At 42.6% G+C, this 21,096-nt stretch overlaps 1 protein-coding gene across 7 annotated transcripts in view; it reads right to left on the bottom strand.

The window, feature by feature from the left end:
* Positions 1–21,096, bottom strand: part of CAMK1G (calcium/calmodulin dependent protein kinase IG) — a 2,474,997-nt gene that overhangs the window by 2,036,027 nt on the left and 417,874 nt on the right. For all 7 annotated transcript variants that reach the window (XM_068269763.1, XM_068269762.1, XM_068269761.1 and 4 more), the window contains one exon: positions 6,194–6,311. In XM_068269763.1, the coding sequence (XP_068125864.1) occupies positions 6,194–6,311 (118 nt within the window). The remainder of the gene's footprint in view (positions 1–6,193; positions 6,312–21,096) is intronic.

The following is a 21,096-nucleotide window of genomic DNA, read 5'->3' on the forward strand; positions in this document are numbered from 1 at the left end:
TTCAGCAAGGGACTATTGTAAATCTGCACATAGCTCTGCATAGTGAATGGCAACTGTACTAAATTGCAACCCGACTGATAAAGAGAACAATACAATGTTCCGTTTAATAATACAACTTGGAGATGACCGTTGTTACTTATCCTTTTCAAGTTTCAAGAAAGCATCCTGGGACAAATGAAATTGCCGTATGACTGGTTTTAGTATACAAGTTATTGCCTGATGGCGGAAAAGGAAGATGCACCATAATTAGAGGAACACCCGCTACATGACGTAAGGAGCAAGAATAACTCAAATATCAATTAAATACCTAAATCGTATATATACAAGAGAAGTACTGAAGAAACTAAGAGAGTGAAACGCCTTCAAGTGCCATGGTATGCAAAGACTGTCGTACACACTAGACTTAAAGATGCAAGATGACTTAGCTATAGTCAACTCAGAAAATATAGAGTTAAATGCGGGACTATTTGATAATATTACAGATGAAATGTTCTAAACAACCTGAACTGTCAATAATGTGCTAAAGTGGCAGACTTAACTGCTAGTAAAACAATGGGCTGATACTAGATTGTTGTAAAGCAGCACAAGGGAGGATCCTTACTGCATATAAGATTTACAGATATTTGACTGAAAGCTATATGAACCATATGATACCTGTTAGAGAAGTTTCCAGAAAAGAAAATTCTGAATGATTACTGATTCCAATACTAATGAATGATTGGTGCGGAGAAGATCTACACATGACATATCCAGGATCAAGCGTGTAACTACATTTAATATTGCCATGAGAAGAGACTGTACTTAACAAGAAAATAATCCTATATCACACTCAATCTACAAGATAATTTATCACATTTGACTTTTTGTGAAAATAAACATGCCAAGATTTACATACAAGAATGCTGACAGCCTACAACATAAGTTTCAAGAGACGTTTAAATCATTGGTAAAGATCCTGATGAATTTAAGACATAGAATTACTCCAAAATATTGGAAACATGAAGTGGAGAAGAAACTTCAACAATGAGATGTTAATATATATGCTTTATTGAGAACATATTTGAAAACAGCTACTGCAACTAGCTAGCTTGCAATTTGAATTGCTAAAGAACTTTTTAATGCTTACATTTTTGATATGATATCTATATTTAAATTGAAAGATGACATTATTTTATGGGATTTTGCTGGCAAACTACACATATTTTGTTCTGCTACATACCATTTGTGAAAGAAACCTTGTGGTATAAAAAAGGTGTAATTAACTGTATTAATACATAATACTAACCAACTAACTAATTAACCTGTTGTAAGCTAACAATAAAACATTGAATGTATTGTGTTTAAAAGAACCTAGGGGCCACATGAACGGTATAATTCCTGTTTATACATTTTGAACTTTAAGTTTTACCATATGTCTTAAAATGGGTGACAAATATTGCCTAGAATTTCCCTACATATCTACACAAGCTACCACAGTGATAGAAACTACAGATTCAAGGGTGAATCCATACATATGTCATATACAAAGACTACAGCCATATTTAGACCAGCAAAAAATGTTTATTGGAGAAGATATTAATCTTACTATTGAGTCTATTGTCAGGCAGGCAACACAGCTGACAACGCTACTTAATGAGCAAGGTTTTGCAGGAATGAAAGATTGCATTACTTTTAATTTTAATTATATTTTTTTTTTTTCCCGGAGAAATATAACAACTACGGTGATCGTTAATCATCTGCCATCATTTTCCTGCAAGGGGGGATGTCAGAATTCTAGCGGTTTTATTTATGCAGGAAAATATGTCATATGTATATATGTTAAGTTTTAATGTCCTATGCAAAATTTCATTGTAAAGTGAAAAGTTAGAGTACTTTATATTGCTCTGTGACATAGCATATTCCAGGCTGTAAAGCTCATGAGATTATTTTAACTTGCAAGCTGGAAGATTGTTGACGTACTGGTTATAAGAAGCCAGAACATTTTGTTTATGTTAGTGCGTGGCCTTGACACTTGAAAGAGGCTTCTGTGTGAAGACAGAGAAGCAAGTTAAACTTACATTACTGCAGTAATTATATATGCACATATTCTTAATTCTTACACATATATTAATCTAAATATTAATGATCAATACAGACCCTTTAAAGAAAGAAATAGTTATTGTTAAACCGTATATAATAGAATCTATTACTTTAAAATATATTTAAAAGCTAGTGATGATTTTGGTCTGTGAAACCTTCTTGTGAGATTGTTTTAGTTTTAGAAGATGTTGACATGTTTCTTAGCTTGAAGGCCAATGCCAGCAAGAAAATATAAACATTTCCCAGACAGAGAAAGTCAAAACATGAAAGAGATAAAAAATAAAACAAAGAAGGTGTTTTCCCAATTAGTTAAAGATCATTCAATGATGCCGCCTGGTGGTTACATAGTGTTATAAAATCAACATTATTAATAGATTGTTATTTGTTATTAAATGCTGACCTCTGCCGGTTGAAATTAGATATTTATTTCTTCATCAGAAAGACAAATATATAGACAATGATTTTATATTTAATATGCAATTATATCTTATATGATTAATTGTTTTAAGAAGAATTATATAATAAGCTTTATATTTAAATAAGTATATTAAAAGCCCTGTATGCTTCAATAAGCCTTAAATTGCTGAAGGCTCTTACAGAACTGTGTGCAGTGTTAAAGTGTCAAGTTGACCTGGGAAAGTACAGACACATTCCAAAAACTAATTAGCAGAGAACACTTTATCAGTAATGCGTCATGAATGACATTGTTTAGTCTCAATGTCTGGGGCAGCCAGCAGATAAGATGGCTGTTGACGTCCATTTTTAATTAACCGCGTCAGAAATGGCCTGATTAGAATGTGTAAACATTGCAAACCTACGTAAATTCCCACAAGATAAGGTAATTAAGAATTTATAAACAATAATATTATGACTTAGGTAATCAAAACATGATAAAGCATTGACGCACGAAGTTTTAGCCAATCAGAGTCTGGGATTCAGGAAAAGTCCAGATTAGGCAGCCATATTGCCTCCAACCCCTATAAAAGTAGGGCCTGAAAGCTCATAGTTTGCAGAAGCCCAACAATCTCCTGAGAAGACACATGAGGCAGAAGCTACCTTCCCACAAGTGATTCTAGATCCTGAAGAGATGACAGAGAAGGGGTAATATGCGTAATATTCTGGTGATTTACTTTATTAATTTTTCAGCATTAAGTTTTATTAAGATGTTAGCACAAAGTTTTTTTTAGAAGCTATTTTTTATGCTATTTCTTTAAGACGATTACTACAAGTTTTACACAGCTATTATATACACAGCTATTGATACAGATGAGACTATTTTTTTATCTTATTCTACATAACACAACTGTTATATTCTTTTTTGAATGTGCTGAGAAGATTGATGATCGCTTGGCTATAAAGCCTTGATGAGATGGAATACTGTTAGAAGGAAACACTACTTGGAACTGTTCATATTTTGTATATATGTTGTATGATAAGCAAATACAATTTTTTTATATAAAATCATATACTGAGTGCTCTGATTCATTTCAAGGTATACCGTCAATCTATAATTACTGTTATAGAGGGTTCAGACCCCACTATGCCGGATTTATATGATAGCAACGCTTTAAGGGCTGGTCCTTTACTGAGTTAGCAATCATGAAAAAGGAAAAAACCGCTCAGGTTTTTGACACCGCTTGCTGTTGTGGCCATATCTCCGCTATCCATTACAGGGAGCAATTTACATCAGAATCAGATGTTTCCTCAACACCTGCGGCAGCACAGAGGGGGGAGGAGGAGGAGGAAGAGTCGTGTGTGGAAGAGGAGTCAGACTCGGATAATGAGGAAGGTGTTTCTTTAGAGGAGGAGACGGTGGCAGAAGAACAACTGCAACAGGCGTCGCAGGGGGCTTGTGCTGCTCGACGTTCCCGTGGTATTGTTCGTGGCTGGGGGGAGGAGGAGGACTTACCTGATGTCACTGAGGAAAAGCAAGAGGATAGTAAGTCTGCATCCAACTTTGTGTAGATGTAGTCTTTCATGCTGTCCAGCCTGTTGAGTGACCCCCATATAAAAAAACTCAAGGGGAATGAGCTGTACTGGGTGGCCACGCTACTAGACCCTCGGTATAGGCACAAAGTGGTGGACATGTTACCAACCCACCAGAAGGCAGAAAGGATGCAGCACATGCAGAACAAGCTGACAACTATGCTTTACAATGAGTTTAAGGGTGATGTCACAACACAACGCAATAAAGGTACCTCTACCAGTAGGCCTCCTCCCATGTCCACACAGGCAAGGACAGGACTCTCCAGTGATCTCATGGCGATATCGGACATGCGGACATTTTTTAGTCTAATGCCTCGACTTATCGCTTCCAGATCCACCCTCCACCAACGCCTGCACCGGCAGGTAGCCGACTACCTGGCCTTAAGTGTGGATGTAGATACAGTGAGCAGTGATGAACCCTTGGACTACCGGGTGCGCAGGCTTGACCTGTGGCCAGAGCTGTCCCAATTTGCCATCCAACTTCTGTCTTGCCCTGCCTCAAGCATCCTGTCAGAAAGGACCTTCAGCGCAGCTGGAGGCATTGTCACTGAGAAGAGAAATCGCCTAAGTCACGAAAGTGTTCAGTACCTCACCTTTCTCAAAATGAATGAGACAGGGCAGGGCCCAGAGGGCTACTGCCCGCCCAAAGACTAAGTCAGTCCCCACACACAGCATCTCTGCCTGCATGCCGTGTGACTGGCTGCCTGCCTCAAGACTAAGTTGCTCCCCACACAGCACCTCTGCCCGTAGGCCGCTTGACTGCCTTCTCCGCCACCACCAACAGGGTCCAGGACTCCAGACTGATTCCTGATTTTTTTATCTGCTAGCAGCGGCCGCTAAAATAATTTTTCTGGTGCGTGTACATGCCTGCCTAATTTTTCTGGCTGCACTGCGGCTGCAACCACAAAATAAAAGGCATGTACATGTGCCAATTCCCCTTCGTGATCATTACCTTGCCGCGGTGAAGGGGCTTGCGTATCACAATGAAGCAATGACCGCCGGCTATATGTCTCGGGGGGGTGGCACACCAAAGATAATAAGGTCGTTGCTTCATTGTGGACAGACCAAATTTGATAAGCTGGACAGTCACTGTTGTTCTATCATTGAGCTACCACAGCCCGGCGACCATATGGGCTTGAAAACCGCCACGGCCTGCACTCTGGCGATGGTGCGCACCAGTCCAGCACGACTGTCACTACGCAAACAGCTGTTTGCGGTGCGTTACACAGTTAGTTTGGTGTGTCAGTGTGAAGCAGTACTCTAATTACACTTCCTGATTGATGTAATGTAAAGCACTTTAGGCCTGCAAATCTACTGTTATCAAATTCCTTTCTCACTTCCCTGACACTGATTTCAAAAGGCCAGTAAACCTGGAGAGGATGGAGGATTCACCTCACAGTACATCTGTTAAGCCTGTTTGTGAGAGAAAGCTGCCTGTCTCTAAAAGCTGTCTGCAGAAAGCAGAAGAATGTATCTTATGTGCAACATAAACATTTGAAATAGTGTGTGAAACCTGATACCAGAGCCATTGCATATAACTCTGCTTTAATATTACACTGTTCTTAGCATGTCAGACTGCAGAGATTCCTCTCTGCAAATGAGACATTCCAAACATAGCTAAAATCTACATACAGAAAATGACAGCTTTGATTTTTAACATGAAAAGTAGGAAAATGTTTACACAGCTACTTAGACATTATTTGTACGTTGCCATTTTAGAGCACTTGGTTTGATACTGTTCCTTTAAGACTATAAGCAATTTTAATTTCCAGCTGTCACAAGTTTAGTAGGTTAATTATAACGTAATACAGAATTGTTATTTTCAGAGACCATTTTTTTTATCCCTACTTATGCACATTATACTTTAGACGGAGTTATGAAAACAGGTTACTGACTTGTATTCAGAGTAGTATAATTTGGGTCATTTACAGTTACAATAGTGTTTGCTAGAATCATTCTGAAATGTTGAAATCTGCAAAAAAAGTTATTTATTGAGTTTCTCCAGTCTACATGAGCTTCTGATTGTTAAATACTGTATAAAACAGAGGTAAACTAATATCTTTTACACTCAAAGCAGCCCATTATCATATATGTTGTAAACAGTATTAAAGAATCTTATCATACTTACGATCCTAGCACCTCCATGAATACAAAGATGTCACGTATGTTATTTGTTTGCTTCTTCCAAATACAGCCATCTTCCTCTTCCTTACATCCCATTTTATTTATAGTGGATATGGTGAATTCTGTCAGGGTAGGATGAGATGCAGTTATTAATCAAGATTAAAAAATATAAACTATAAAAGCAAGATGATAACCTGGGGAATAGGAAGGTGCAGTTAGCACTAACAGGTGGATGCAGGATGCAGGCTCCCAAGAGTGTGCTCTGGATCAGGAATGGATAAATATCAAATATTGTAGGTACTAAGAAAGGAAATGCTGGGCACTACTACAATGCAGATCAGTTATGCATTGCAGGTGGCAAACAAAGTCAATAAAGTGCAAAAAAGTAAGTCGCAAGGCAGTGGTGGGTTGTAGCCTGACGGCTGTTTTGCACCCTGTAGTGCTTATTTCCATGGCTGTAATACAGGAATGGCAGCAAAATGGCTACCAGGCCTCTTTTGGTCCAGTTAGGCTTTTATTTGTTGATATAACACAAAGAATTGGGAGTTTTAATACAGATAAATCCTAATTTAATCATCTGATTAATAGAGATGTCGCGAACCTCCGATTTTCGGTTTGCGAACTTCGGCGGAAGGTTCGGTTTGCGTAAAAGTTTGCGAACCGCAATAGACTTCAATGGGGAGGAGAACTTCGCAAAATAGAAAAAATTATGCTGGCCACAAAAGTGATGGAAAATATGTTTCAAGGGGTCTAACACCTGAAGGGGGGCATGGCGGAGTGGGATACATGCCCAAAGTCCCGGGGAAAAATTTGGATTTGACGCAAAAGCAGCGTTTTAAGGGCAGAAATCACATTGAATGCTAAATTGCAGGCCTAAAGTGCTTTCAAACATCTTGCATGTGTATACATCAATAAGGGAGTGTAATTAGAGTACTGCTTCACACTGACACACCAAACTCACTGTGTAACGCACCGCAAACAGCTGTTTGCGTAGTGACGGCCGTGCTGGACTGGTGCGCAACATGGCCAGAGTGCAGGCCGTGGCAGTTTTCCAGCCCATATGGTCGCCGGGCTGTGGTAGCTCAATGATAGAACAACAGTGACTGTCAAGCTAATCAAATTTGGTCTGTCCACAATGAAGCAACGGCCTTATTATCTTCTTGTATGTAGGTAGGCATAGGTAGGAGTCCCAGTATAGGTAGGTATAGGTAGGAGTTCCAGTATAGGTAGGTAGGCATAGGTAGGTGCCTCAGTAGTTAGCTAGGCATAGGTAGAAGACCCAGTATAGGTAGGTAGGCATAGGTAGGTGTCCCAGTAGTTAGCTAGGCATAGGTAGGAGACCCAGTATAGGTAGGTAGGCATAGGTAGGGGTCCCAGTAGTTAGCTAGGCATAGGTAGGAGACCCAGTATAGGTAGGCAGGTGCCTCAGTAGTTAGCTAGGCATAGGTAGGAGACCCAGTATAGGTAGGTAGGCATAGGTAGGTGTCCCAGTAGTTAGCTAGGCATAGGTAGGAGACCCAGTATAGGTAGGTAGGCATAGGTAGGTGTCCCAGTAGATAGCTAGGCATAGGTAGGAGACCCAGTATAGGTAGGTAGGCATAGGTAGGTGTCCCAGTAGTTAGCTAGGCATAGGTAGGAGACCCAGTATAGGTAGGTAGGCATAGGTAGGAGTCCCAGTATAGGTAGGTAGGTGCCTCAGTAGTTAGCTAGGCATAGGTAGGAGACCCAGTATAGGTAGGTAGGTGCCTCAGTAGTTAGCTAGGCAGGTAGGTAGGTAGGTAGGAGACACAGTATAGGTCAGTAGTTAGCTAGGCATAGGTAGGAGACCCAGTATAGGTAGGTAGGCATAGGTAGGAGTCCCAGTATAGGTAGGTAGGTGCCTCAGTAGTTAGCTAGGCATAGGTAGGAGACCCAGTATAGGTAGGTAGGTGCCTCAGTAGTTAGCTAGTAGGTAGGTGTCCCCATATAGGTAAGTAGGTGCCCCAGTAGTTAGGTAGGCATAGGTAGGTTTCCCAGTATAGATAGTTAGGCAGGGCCTGGCTGGCACAGTAATAACAATTACCAAGGTCCAGCTGCAACATAGGGCTGTATAATGTCAGTGTCAGTGAGCAACACACAAAAAAAAAACACATCAGGAAAACATTAGAGCTCTCAAAAGAGCTGTTGAGGGGTGCTATTTTAGCAATAACAATCAGCCAGGAGCAAGCCAAGAGCCTAACTAATCTTTCCCTAGGAGAAAAATTTTGCAGCAGCTCTCCCTAGTCTGTCTATTTGCAGCAGGCACACGAGTGAGTGTCATGGCCAGCAAGCCTGCCTTATATAAGGGGGGGGGGGGGGCTCCAGGGCTTAGTGTAGTTTGAATGGCTACAATGTGCCTGCTGACTGTGATGCTGAGGGTCAAAGTTGACCCTCATAGTGCATTATGGGGCGAATCGAACTTCCGCAAAAGTTCGCGTGGTCAAGGCGAACGCGAACCACCAAAGTTCGCCTGGAACCGTTCGCGACATCTCTACTGATTAATTACAAACTTGTTTTCAGCAGTAATTACACAGAACAGCACACTTTCAAACACTGTGGACAGTGGCTGCAGCTGCATGAGAGACAGATAAATAAAGAAAGCAGTTAGAGGCAGAGCAGACCAAGAGGGAAGGGGACTAAACTGTTAGTAAGCAGCCTTCCAATGGTAAAGCAGCTATCACATGGTGTAAATGGTGTAAATAAGCACTTTTACAAGACTTGTGGAGACAAAACTCTGCTGAAAAACTAATCTTATGGACCACAAAAACAAACAAACAATAAAACAAAACAAATCACAACATTTTCAAGACATGGAAATGCTTTATTGAACACACATTTACTGGATTGTGTTTCTGATTAAACCATTTGAGCTCATAACCAGTGTAACACCCTCATAGGTTTGTATAATTGTAATGTTTAATGCTAAACCTTTTTATTTCCCTCATGGGTTGCAGTGCACAGTTATGCCCACTAGGGGTGCACTTAGGAAATATTACTGTGCCACCTAGGAACCACGCTTTCAGAGGACAGTTCTCGAGGAGAGGGGAAGTTTTGGCGCAATAATCCTGGAGGAGGAGAGAGAAGGGACAGAGGATTGATTTGTTTCTGTGTGTGCTGTTAAAGACAGAGTCACTGCATTGTCTGGCCAGACAGAAGATCAAGCTGTGTGACTGCTGCACTGGGACCAGAGAGAGTGGACTGTTTCCTTGGGCCTGATTCACAAAGCAGTGCAAAGTGTTTGCACGCCTGTGAAAAGCCCTTTATCACGCCTAAACTCAGTTTAAGCGTGATAAAATGAAACTCGCGCGAAATCCCGCGCGCAAAGTTTTGCATGCGCAATCGCGCAGCGCGCGGTGCAGTGTGCGCGATGCGCCCATTAAACCCTATGGGCACTGCACGCGGAATTGCGCGCGGGACTTTGCGCGCGATAAAGAGCACAAAGCGGTGCTAACTCAGCGGTGCAAAGCTTATCACGCCTAAAGTCTTTTAGGCGTGATAACTGAGTTATCACCGCTTTGTGAATCAGGCCCCTTGAATGAGTGAGCCAAAGGACTTAATCATAGTGAGCTGCTGGTATTTCTGCCCGTGTTTTGAACAGTGTATCCAGGACAGAAGAGTGAGATCAACACAAATCAATGCCCTGCATTCACCTCAGATGCATTGTTACTAGCTGTCTGTCTGGAGGACACTGTGCTAACTCTCCTAGTGCATATTTCTCATGCTGATATTGCAATACTCACAAGATAAATGCTTAGAGCCCAAGAACCCTGTTCTGGATCATATAAGTCAGTAAAGTGCAGGGAATCATAGACTGTGGACTCAAACAATAGTTAGGAATCTTTCTGCACAAGTGAACTATACTGTCCACCACTATTATAAGTATTCAACCAAGAGACGGGCCCCAACGCATGCAGCTACCAACTTTGTCTTCTTTTTGCTACCACCAGGACTATATGTTTCTTCCTTTTTGGTATATTTAAGTATCGGAAGCCATTGACAGGGATTAAGATATTCGGCTGCTGTATTTTCATTTGATTAGAGTCAATATCTAACTTTTATTGTATTCTCAGCATAGTTGTCTTTATAGTGAAACTAGTTATAGCAACACCCTTGGAGAAAAGTGTAATCGATTGAAATTACTGTTTAAGACACTGTTTGACCTTGCTTTACATACCATATTGCGTTATTATTTTATAACTAGTAATATTGTGTGCAAGATTGTGCGTTTACCATTATTTTGTTTAGGGTCTTACTGTTGAAATAAACAGGCTGATTGTTCATATAAACTGTGTTTGAGCATTGGGGAAGAAAAAGGGGTGTTCACTGGAGCAAAGGAGGTCTGAACCTACTATCCCACTTTTAAGGCACACCCATGGGTGCGCTACACCAGCAAGACAGATGGCCATTTGGGCCTCCTGGAGGTTTGGGGTTCTTCTTTTTACCTAAATTGGGGGTGGGTGGATGGACGAGGGGATTGGATGAGTGTAATGTCTGCCGGTGCACGCCAGCAGCGGAATGCAGAGACCCGAGCTGCGGCTCCTGCTTCTGGGTCTTGGCCAGCCGCTGACACATCACTGGAGCGCAGGAGACTTCTCAAACCTCATTGGTCAGGCGGAGGACGCGCTCTCAGTACGCGTTACGCAGATGTAAACAGTAGCCACATGTTGCTTGCGTGTCAGCTGAGTAGCTGACACGCTGATCTGTAATTGGTTTATGTTCAGTTCTGCTTTGTGTTGTTTGGTTAGCTCTAGTATTTAAACTTAGTGAGCGCCCCCAGTCATCGCCGGTGATAGCATTAGCTGAGGCTTGTTGCTGGATATGCGCTCTCTTCCTGATTCAATCCTGTTGCAGACTATTGCCTGATACCTGAACTTGGCTTGCTGGCTGCCTGGATTGACTTCTGCTTGGACACGGACTTGCATAAACGCTGCCTGGACCGACCTCGGCTTACCTTGACTACGCTATCTCTGGAAAGCAATATCTGGACTGCCTTGCCATTCTGGAGCACCTTTCTCTGCAGTCATCTGACTTATTCGTCTGGATTACCTCATCCCCTAGGCCTCAGGTGACAATATATATATATATATATGTATATATATATATATATATATATATATACTTCTGAATACTATGCCCATTGCATTGCTAAGTTATCGGGTTCTTTTGGTGGATTACTATCTGTCAGCCTGTATGCTACATCTACCCGCAGGGTGTATTGTAGTATTGTGTTAGGTAGGAGTTGTCGCAGGTGTTACGGGCTGGGCTATAGGTCAGTCATATGGGCATACAGCCTGACCTATAGTTATTGATCAGACAAGCCTGACAATGAGTTTGTAGATTTGAGGGGATGGAAGCTGTTTGATTTTTTTTTCCCAACAAGCCTTTTATTGAACAAATCAACAAACAAACAATAAAGCAACATTACAGATTTACTATGTAACTGTCATGTCATAATGAATGTGAACTGAAGCAAATTTTACGGTGTATAAGAGATGAAAATAGCAATACAATAAGTAATTGCTCTATTGGAGCAGTGATATGCAGTGGAAAGATGCAGCCCAAAAGTACCATTTCCATCTGTGGCTCTCAGAACAATAAAAAAAATTAACTGGCAATGATCTATTTTTATAGACCAGTGTCTGAGAAAATGAAGATTAGAAACACAGGGAACATTCATTTGCACCATGGTTACATTCTAGTATGTCCCTGCCTTTTGCTCCACCTTCTCCTTCCACTGCTCCTGTCTTGAACACTTCTGAGCCCATGTAACTGTATTTGACCAGGCCTTTTTTCACCAAAAGAAAGACAATGTCATTGAGGATCTAAAAGCAAATGTATCTTTTCCGTTGAATGCAGTGTTCCTGTTTCAACTCTGTCCACTTGCCTTTACTGTTGTCCTTACAGGATCCATGAGGAACCTTTAACCTTGAGGCAATTATTTACTCTGGTGCCTGCTCCTGCCTCATTGACATCTCTCTGGCCCTGTGTCTACACTAGAGATGTCCCGAACATGCAATTTTTGGTTCACAAATGAAAACTCGAGCTTGCTACAAACATTTGCGAACCGCACGAACAGCACGAACAGCCATGGACTTCAATGGGCAGGCAAATTCCAAAACTTAAATGGACTGTGCTTAAAAGTTATGGAAACGTTGTTTCAAGAGTCTAACACCTGAACCGTGGCATGCTGGAGGGGGATACATGGCAAAAAGACCAATGAAAAATGACATCGCTGATGCAGCCGTATTTTAATCTCTAAAGGGCAGAAATCACATTAAATTACTACATTTGTGGTATAAATTGCTGCTTTAAAACATCCAGCGTGTGTACATGTCAATCAGGTAGTCTAAGGCCACATACACACATCAGACCATAGTCGTTTGAAAATGAAAGATCACAGACCAATCGTACCACCCTTCATGTAGTATGAGAGCCATACTCTACACAGTCTTTTCTATGGAGCTGAACTCCACATCAGAAAAAAATCTTTGCAAGATGCTGCACACACAGATGCTGTACATACACAAAAGATCAGTATCTGCAAAAGATCTGTTCCTGCCAAAAATCCATTCCTGCAAATTGCAATGATAGTCTATGAGATCTACAGATCATCATACACACATGATTTAACTGACATTCATCTGCAGATCAGATCCACCAGGATGGATTTTCAGATCTGCAGATGATTGCTTGATCTGCAGATGAATGTCAGTTAAATCATGTGTGTATGATGATCTGTAGATCTCATAGACTATCATTGCAATTTGCAGGAATGGATTTTTGGCAGGAACAGATCTTTTGCAGATACTGATCTTTTGTGTCTGTACAGCATCTGTGTGCGCAGCATCTTGCAAAGATTTTTTTCTGATGTGGAGTTCTGCTTCATAGAAAAGACTGTGTAGAGTATGGCTCTCATACTACATAAAGGGTGGTAAGATTGGTCTGTGATCTTTCATTTTCCAAAGACTATAATCTGATGTGTGTATGAGCCTTAAGGGTTAGGCCCAATTCACACGGACAGACCAAAAGCTGCATTTACCGCACTGCAAACAACTGCAATGAGCTTTAGTTTATGAAGTGCGCCCATTAACGCTGCAAAAAATCCCAAGCTCTGTAGAGCCTGTTCTAGCAACCAGGTCATACAGATACTTATTGATGGCTCGTTCTTGTTGGAGCAAGCGTTCAAACATCATGAGTGTGGAATTCCAGCGAGTCTGGCTGTTGCAAATCAAGCGCGTCACTGGCATGTTGTTTTGCTGCTGAATCTCAGCAAGGTGCGATGTATGAACATCTGAAATGGGCACAAACCTTCCTGGACTGCCTGAGGACGTCCTGAATCTCTGGGTACTTAGAGACAAAGCGTTGGACAATAAGATTGAGATATGTGCTATGCAGGGCACGTGTTAACGTGCCAGATTTCAATGCTACCACCAGATTGCTTTTGTTGTCACATACCACTTTTCCGATCTCCAGCTGGCGCGGGGTCAGCCACTGATCGACCTGTGACTTCAGCTGACAGGAGTACTTTTCCTGTGTGATGCTCGGATTTCAGGCAAGTCATCTCCAAGACAGCTTGACACCATCGTACCTGGGATCTGGAATAGGCTCTGGGGAGCTGCGGGTGTGCAGTGTAAGGGAGCAGCAAAAGGAGGACTCAGCTGAGGATGATCGTGAAAAGGATGGAGGAGGAGTAGAAGGAGAAGAGGAGGTGGAAGACCTGCATGCAATTTGTGGCGGTGTCACCAACTCCACTTCAGAGCCACGCTTTCCATGCTTCCCAGCCATCAGCAGGATCAGGGGTGCTCGGATACCACTTTTTAAAATCCAAATTGATCCGGATCCGGATACCCAGATATCCGGATCCGAATCGGATATCCGAATGTTCACATATCTGCGTTCATGTGGATATCCAAATGCATTATCCAGGCTATCCGAACGCATTAACTGGGTTATTCGGGCGGATTCGGATATCCAGATAGAAAAACCGGAGGTACCCTTTAAATTGCTTTAAAGACATTTTTAAGGGTAAATGAGGCATCATTATTTTTTAAGGGGGAACACTAATTGATGATGTGGGGACCTAAAATCCCCCCCCCCAAAAAAAAAATGGCTGTCAATTAACATTAGGCCTAGGTTCCAGACAGCGGTCGTGCAGCCCACATTGTGTCCAAAGTCCAACCGCACAACTGGGACATGACAGTTTTCAGCCAAGACACCTCCCAAAAAAATTACACAGCAATTGTGTTTTGGGTTAAATATAGGTGGTATCAGTGGCCTGTGGCCCCCTGGCCTGGCGGTGGGAGCTGCACAGGCAGCAGGAGCAGGGCAATGCAGCAGCAGCAGGTGTAATGTGTGCCAGGAGCATGCTAGACGGGGCACGTGGCAATTGGCACTTAACATGTGTCACGTGGCACTTGGCACGTGTCACTTGCCACGTGTCACGTGGCACTTGCTAAGTGTCATGTGGCACTTGCCAAGTCACGTGGTAAGTGCCATTGCCAAGTGTCACGGGGCACTTGGCAAGTGACACGTGGCAAGTGCCACGTGACACGTGCCAAATGACACATGCCAAGTGCCACGTGACAAGTGTACAGCCCCCTTGCATGGGTGCAGCCAGTGGTAGGTGAGTGATTAGAGTGGTGTGCTGACTCTGCATATGGGACAATTGTACTGCATCATCAGTTTCTTTCCTTGGTGCTTGTATCACTTAATTTTCTTGGTTTTCTTTGAGCACTGTTTGTTTGGTACTGGGTTCTGGCTGCACCGGTTGTGTATGTGTCAGGATGTCTCCTGTAGCAAGTCCTGTTGGTTGCAGTGAAACTGCAGCCAGTCAGTTTTGATTTCTCCTCATGCATTCAGTTGCGTAGTTTTAATTGCATTCGCAATAAGTGACATTTGCCATCTGGAATCACTCTGCAGTTCAGAGCAGCTCAGGATGCTGTCATGAATCCACCTATGGCTTGCTGCAGCTGAACTGCAGCCAGACTGCTCTGAATTTCCTACATACTTGTTGCTGCATAATAGTTAATGCATTCGTACTGAGAGTCCTTTCCATCTGTAATCAGCCTGCAGTCTTCAATCAGATTAACACAGGATTGAGTGATTACCATGCAGCTGTGTGGGAATTTGCATGCCTGCTCTCATTGGGTGATGTTCATAGAAAAGCCTCCTCCTCCTCTCATACCTTGCCTGTCATAGCATTCAGCTATGTCTTAGCTGTTTCCTGGGGCCCATGTTTGAATCATGAATTACCTTGTCTTGCCTTGCCTTGTTTTGCCTTGCTTGTGGGTGTTAGTGTCCTTCCAGTCCTGCTAGCCTGGATGCAGCCATCACTATGGTGTGATTGGCTAGTGCTTCAGCTAGTTCTGATCCTATGAACATCATTGTCCTTCTAGTCCTGTTAGTCCGGATGCAGCCATCACTGCAGTGGTGATTGGCTAGCGTTCCTGCTAGTTCTGATCCTATGGACGTGACTACAGCTACAGTTGCTATTAGTTATGCTCCTTCCTGTTCGGTTTTGTTTGTGTGAATGTTTGCTATCACTGTGGTTGCGATTAGATTGGCAAACATTCCTTCCTGTCTTTCAGTTTGTCTGTTCTTGTCTATTCAGTGTGGTGGACATCAGATTCCCAGCACTGCGGTCGCACTGAGCAACCATTGTATCTTGTTTTATTGTGGTGGTTATCAGAAGCTCAGAGCTGCGGTCGCTCTGAGCAATCTTGCTCTCCATAGTGCCTGTAAAATGAACAGCTACCTGCTCACTACCTTGCTTTATCTTAATAGCTCCTGCTGTGATCTGTGTAGTCTCATCCTGCACTATTACCTGATATTACCCAGTCACCTTGCCTTGCCTAGTTGTTCTGGTGGTACTTATGTCTTCCCAGCCTCATTCTCTGTACCTTGCGCATTAAGGCCTGTGTGTAACCATAGTCGGGTAGGTGCTATCTCGTCACCTCCTGTTTACATGGAGATGCGCCACATAGGGCGAAGACTGTGGAGTTAGAAGCTGAAGGAAGACGAGGGATCTGCCAGGCCTTACGCTATGTTTATTTCTTTTGCTTTTCTACATATCTTTACTAAATTGCTTTTCTTTATGTTCTTACAGGATTGACACTGGCACTTTGTGAATATATTCTTGATTGTAAATGATTTGATTCATGCACTGCATTATAAGGTGTGTTATTTTTTTTTTTGGGGGGGGGGGGGGGGAATATTGTCTGATTACCTTTATGGTCACTTTGTCTGTGTTTTGGGAGGAAATGTGGGTCTGCTTCCTTTAAGTTACACTGTTACATTAAAGATGGCTCCGCCCACATCATGTCAGGACAACGCCCATTTGTTTGCACTATTTCCTGCATCTTGGTACCCCTGGCACATTTTGACTTAAAGTTACTTTCATTCAACCAGCAAGTAATTTTTTTGACGGGGAAAGGACATAGGGGTCCCAAAAGAATATAAGACATGTACAAGTGGCATTATTGTGGGAAAAAAAAAACATTTCTCAGGTTTTATTTACATTTCAGCAAAAAGTGTCCAGTCAAAAATTATTTATACCCTTCTTAATAATTAGTAGAAAATCCTTTATTGGCTATTACAGCAATCAAATGTTTCCTATAATTGCAGACCAGCATTTTGAATGTCTTCTCAGGTATTTTTGCCCATTCATCTTTACCAATGAGCTCCAAATCTTTCAGGTTGAAGCGTCTTCTTGCCATCACCCTGATCTTTAGCTCCTTCCACAGATTCTTAATTGGATTCAAGTCAGGACTCTGGCTGGGCCACTCCAAAACGTTAATGTTGTTGTCTACTAACCATTTCTTCACCACTTTTGCTGTGTGTTTTGGGTCATTGTCATGCTGTAATGTCCACTGGTGCCCGAGGCCAAGTTTCTCTGCAGACTGTCTGATGTTGTCTTTGAGAATCCTCATGTATTGCTCTTTTTTCATGGTACTGTTTACTGTGATGGACTAGGTTCCCTGGTCCATTGGCTGAAAAAACACACCCAAAGCATTAGGTTCCTACCACCATGTTTTTCACAGTGGGGATGGTGTTCTTTAGGTTGAAGGCTTCTCCTTTTTATGCCAAATGAAGGAAACATCATTGTGACCAAACAGTTCAATTTTTGTTTCATCTGACCATAACACAGAAGATCAGAAGTATTTTTCTTTGTCAAGATAAGCATTTGCAAAGGCCAAGTGAGTTTGTGTGTGCCATATCTGGAGAAGTGGCGTCTTCCTTGGTCTGCATCTGTGGAACCCAGCAGTGTGCAGTGTCCGTTGGATTGTCTGCCTTGAGACATTGCCACTAGCAGAGCCTAGATTCACCAGTACGGCCTTGGTGGTGATCCTTGGATTCTATTTCACCTCTCTCACTATCATCCTGGCCAGCACAGGTCTCACTTTTGGCTTCCGACCACGTCCTCTGAAATTTTCTACAGTGCGCGATACATGTATTTTTTAATAATACTTCACACTTAAGCCACTGGAACTAGAAAACATTTAGAAATGGCCTTGTAGCTCTTTCTTGACTTGTGACTAGCCACAATGCCCAGCCGCAGGTCCTAACTGAGCTCCTTTGTCTTAGCCATGGCTGTCCACAAATCACCTGCAGAGAGCTGCTGTTTTTCATCTGTGGAGTTGATTAAAACAGCTGTTCCCAATTAATCAGGGTAAGTAGGATGCTTTAGAACAGCTTGGACTATCTGGAATGGTATAGAACCTTGAATTTTCCCACAAACTGTGACAGTTTGGGAAGGGTATGAATAATTTTGGACTGGACACTTTTTGCTCAAATGTAAATAAAAGCTGAGAAATGTTACCCCCCCCCCCACACACACACACACACAATAATGCCCCTTGTACATTGTCTAATTATCTTTTGGGAGACACCTACAGTACTTAATTTCCTGTCAAAAAAAAAAATACTTGCTGGTTGAATAAAAGTAACTTTAAGCCAAAATTTGCAAGGGGTATGAATAGTTATGGGTAGCACTGCATCTTCCACAAATCTTTCAATCTTCAAATGCTCATGTATGAAAATATAAAAACAGACCACAAACTCTGGTGCAGTATGTTTTGCAAAGAAAAAACACCACAAGTGCTCCCACACTCTTCCTCACCGCTTGTGTGAACCAACACCAGGGATGGGTAAACTGCAAACTAATAACACAAGCCTCTCACCCGCATCATGTGACTGTAAACTTAGAACAAATAGCGTCTCCCCCTGCTGTAAGCTATGCCCCTGATGAGTCATTCGACTAAACTAGTCGGGCGGAGCTTGGCAGAGGAGAAGATGCTGAAATGCACATTTATGGATACTATGGACTTGATTCACAAAGCGGTGCTAACCTAGTTAGCACACCTAAAGACTTTTGGGTGTGATAACCATTGCACTAAGTAGGTTAGCACTGCTTTGAGGGAAAAACTCTTGCGCAAAGTTTTGCGCGCAAAAAAGTCTGGTGCACGCGAAACGTTGCATAGGGTTTAATGGCGTTGCACGTGTAAACTTTGCGCAAAACTTTGCGCGCACGTTTATTTTATCACGACTAAACTGAGTTTAGGCGTGATAATGGGCATTTCACCAGCGTGCTAACAGTTAGCACGGCTTTGTGAATCAAGCCCTATATGCGCATTTTAACGGAGAATTTGTAAGTGCACTACTTTTAAAACTTTTTAGAATAAAACAGTATTACCCTATGCGATTGTACTGTGATTATTTCTGCCTATGGATGTGGATTGGAATATTAAAATGCAAGCGCTTATGCTGGTCTGTGCTGGGTCAGCCTGCTGATTCGGTGAGAGCTGAGGCTTGAGTTAATAGTTTGCAGTTTACCCATCCCTGGTGTTGGTTCACACAAGTGGTGAGGAAGAATGTGGGAGCACTTGTGGTGTTTTTTCTTTGCAAAACATACTGCATCAGAGTTTGTGGTCTGTTGTTTATATTTTCCTACATGAGCATATGAAGAATGAAAGATTTGTGGAAGATACTGTAACGATACTACCTGATCCGCGCTCCAGCGAGGACCCGAGTTCTTCCGGCTTGCGCTCCACAGCCTCCTCTTCCGGCAGGCGCGTGCGTCTAAAAACGGCGCAGGGACAGTGCACACACGTCCTCCAACAGGAGGAGCGCGTTCCGATGATGATGTCACCTGCCCCTCTTAAGGCTTCCGGGAACGCTGCGCCACTCCAGTTATAGTGTATGCTAGGCTAGCTAGGTTGCTGATCTGTGAGCTTATCGTGTATTTGTAATTCTAGCACCTGTATTGATATTCTGTGTACTGACCCATTCTGCCTTACTAACTATCCGTTTGCCTGATCCTCATACCTGTATTGATATTCCGTGTACCGACCCGATCTGCCTTACTGACTAACCGATTGCCTGATCCTCATACCTGTATTGATATTCTGTGTACCGACCCGATCTGCCTTACTGACTAACCGATTGCCTGATCCTCATACCTGTATTGATATTCTGTGTACCGACCTGAGCTACGTCACTGACCATCCGTTTGCCTGATCCCTAACACTGTATTGTACCCGCCTATCAGTAAAGTTACTGTGATCAAACACTGTACGCTTTTACACCTGTTACCAATAAACTTGCACACCTGAGCACATCACTCCGCACTTCCCTGGTGCCCATAAACACTTTTGTGTTGCACGGCCTGCCAGCCGTAACAGATACTAGTGATTATTGCTGTCCATGGATGTGGATTGGATTATTTAAATGCAAGCGCTTCTGCTGGTCTGTGCTGGGTCAGCCTGTTGATTCGGTGAGAGGCTTGTGTTATTAGTCTGCAGTTTACCCATCCCTGGTGTTGGTTCACACTGGCAGTGAGGAAGAGTGTGGGAGCACTTGTGGTGTTTTTCTTTGCAAAACATACTGCACCAGAGATCGTCTGCTGTTTATATTTCCCTACATGAGCACATGAAGATTGGAAGATGGAAAATTAACTGGCTGGGCCGCATGCTACTATTACTGCTGATCTTTTTAGATTAGCCTGGATATCTGGGGAGCTTAATCTTTTAATAAAGTTTGAGGGGAGCATTGCACCCAAAAAAGTATTTAAGAGACTATGGCTTGATTCACTAAGACAAATAGCATGCCTTATCAAAGTTAGCACGCCTTATTAGAGTAGCATAGCGAGCGCTACGAACCCGCAGGGGCTCAGGGCAGGACGAGTGGAGCTCTCGTCATTGCCAATTACCAGGCATAAGTTCCTACTCTGATAAGGTACGTTAACTTTGAAAAGGCGTGCTAACTTTGATAAGGTATGCTATTTGTCTTAGTGACTCAAGCCCTATATGTGTCACCATTTATACAACAATTGGTTTAATGTGTTGATGGGACTGTTCTGCTGTTGATCGCTAACCCTGCTGAACTTTTATATGTTGATTTGATTGTGTGCCACCTTAGACACAAACCTAGTAGTACTCCACACTCAGAGCCCACTGGCACCCACTCACGGCTGTGCCCACTACTGCTGATATAATTATGTGCCACCCTAGACACAAACAGAGTAGTACTCCAGTGCCGTATGTACCACAATATTGCGTTTGAACAATTGTGTATCTCTGTGGGTTTGATACTACATAGCAATAAGATGCTGAAGACATGCACCGTTCGTCCAAGGATTTATTATCATAGTGTGACAGTGACAATACAAAGTTCAGCAGTGCATAGCGCAGTATGTTGCAAAATAAAACATCCAGGCAAAGCTTACGTATCCGATGTATACACAGTCATCCGTGAAGGAGATGGGTGGTGGGCACTAGGGTGGAAAGCGACGGCTGTTTTTCGCATATATCAGATGATTGGTCATGCTGAATACCACTTGAAAGAGGGAGGAAATCTTCTGGGTTTAAACGGAGCTGAGGCCACGCCTCTTCC

This window comes from Hyperolius riggenbachi, chromosome 2 (assembly GCF_040937935.1).
Source record: "Hyperolius riggenbachi isolate aHypRig1 chromosome 2, aHypRig1.pri, whole genome shotgun sequence".
Classification (NCBI taxonomy): domain Eukaryota; kingdom Metazoa; phylum Chordata; class Amphibia; order Anura; family Hyperoliidae; genus Hyperolius; species Hyperolius riggenbachi.